Genomic DNA, 1,519 nt, shown 5'->3' with positions numbered 1-1,519 from the left:
GCCGCTCGGGGCTCGCCGGGAGGCGGCCGGGTGCCCGGCGCCCCCCTGCCGGAGCGGGGGCCGGGGCGGGGGCCACACACTTCAGCGGGGAGGGTAGGCGGATGGAGCGAGCGGCAGGAGCCCCCCCGTCCCTTCCCTTCCCTTCCCGTCCCGTCCCGGAGCGGCGGGCTTCACTGCCTGCAAAATTTGCACTTGATAATTTTCTTAAAAGCACTTTGGAAGTCTTTGTTGAAATAGGCATAGATGATGGGGTTGAGGAGGGAGTTGGAATAGCCCAGCCAGTTGATGACTGCCCCCAGCCACTCGGGCATGTAGCACTTACTGTCACAAAAGGGCAGGACCAGCGCCACGATGAAGAAGGGCAGCCAGCAGAGGATGAAGGTGCCCATAATGATGCCTAGGGTCTTGACAGTCTTCCTCTCCCGGGACAGAGCCATCCTCCGCTTGGCCTCCGTGCTCTTCTCGTTGCGCCTCTCGAAGGAGGGCGCCGGCGGGGAGCCGCCCGCCTCGCTGGGCAGCGGCAGGTGAGTCTTGCAGGAGCTGTTGCAGTGCCGCACCTCGATGATCTCCAGCGCGGCCCCGTCCTCGCCCCGCCGCACCGCGCCGTTGACACAGGCGGCGGCCTTGGGCTCCGCAGTCCGCCGCCAGCCCCGGCCGGGCTCCCCGCTGCTTTTCCGCTGCAGGGCGGCCGGGGAGAGCGTGAGGCAGGTGTCGGCGATTTTCTTCTTCTCCGCTTTCTTGACGGTCTTGCGGATCCTGAAGCGGGCCGCCCTGAAGATGCGGCCGTAGAGCACCAGCATGAGGAGGAGCGGGATGTAGAAGGCGCCGAAGGTGGAGTAGATGGTGTACCCGTGGTCCTTGCTGATGGTGCAGGCGTCGGGGTCCGAGCGGTCCTCGGGCGTCCTCCAGCCCAGCATGGGCGGGATGGATATCAAGAAGCCGATGAGCCAGGTCAGGCTGATGAGCACGGCGGCCCGCCGCGGAGTCCGCTTGTTGACATAGTCGATGGGGTCCGTGATGGCCCAGTACCTGTCCAGGGCGATGGCGCACAGGTGCAGGATGGAGGAGGTGCAGCACAGCACGTCCAGGGAGATGAAGATGTCGCAGGTGACCTGCCCCAGCGTCCACTTGTTCAGCACCTGGTAGAGGGCCGCCATGGGCAGCACCAGCACGGACACCATGAGGTCGGTGACGGCCAGCGAGCCGATGAGATAGTTGGCCACGTTTTGCAGGGAGCGCTCCAGGGCGATGGCCGCGATCACGCAGGCGTTGCCGCTCACGGCGCACAGGATGAGCGTGCCCAGGAGCAGCGAGGTGAGCAGCTGGTAGCCCAGGGTCACCTCGGCCAGGCCGGGGCCGCCGGCCCCCTCGGGGGTGCGCTCTGGGGAGGTAGTGTTGTTGGACACATCCATGCCGGGCGGGGGGGCCGCTTCAGGAGACGGGCATGGGCAGAGGCGCCGGTCACTTGTGGGCTCCCCTGGCAGGAGGCATCGCCGCCCCGTGCGCTTTGGCCACGCCG

At 66.9% G+C, this 1,519-nt stretch overlaps 1 protein-coding gene across 1 annotated transcript; it reads right to left on the bottom strand.

The window, feature by feature from the left end:
- Positions 1-23: 23 nt before the first annotated feature.
- HTR1A (5-hydroxytryptamine receptor 1A) lies at positions 24-1,513 on the bottom strand. Its single transcript, XM_026056436.1, has one exon. It carries the CDS (start codon positions 1,410-1,412, stop codon positions 171-173), a length of 1,242 nt encoding a protein of 413 aa, XP_025912221.1. The 5' UTR covers positions 1,413-1,513; the 3' UTR covers positions 24-170.
- Between the last annotated feature and the right edge of the window lie 6 nt (positions 1,514-1,519).

Source organism: Apteryx rowi, unplaced genomic scaffold (assembly GCF_003343035.1).
Source record: "Apteryx rowi isolate R43461 unplaced genomic scaffold, aptRow1 scaffold_131, whole genome shotgun sequence".
In the NCBI taxonomy this organism is placed as follows: domain Eukaryota; kingdom Metazoa; phylum Chordata; class Aves; order Apterygiformes; family Apterygidae; genus Apteryx; species Apteryx rowi.
Note: the sequence above shows the minus strand (reverse complement) of the source record. Positions and strands in the feature narration are given on the sequence as shown.

What these genes read in the sequence shown, in the direction of transcription:
- HTR1A (XM_026056436.1), bottom strand. Translation starts at nt 1,412, where the DNA reads ATGGATGTGTCCAACAACACTACCTCCCCAGAGCGCACCCCCGAGGGG.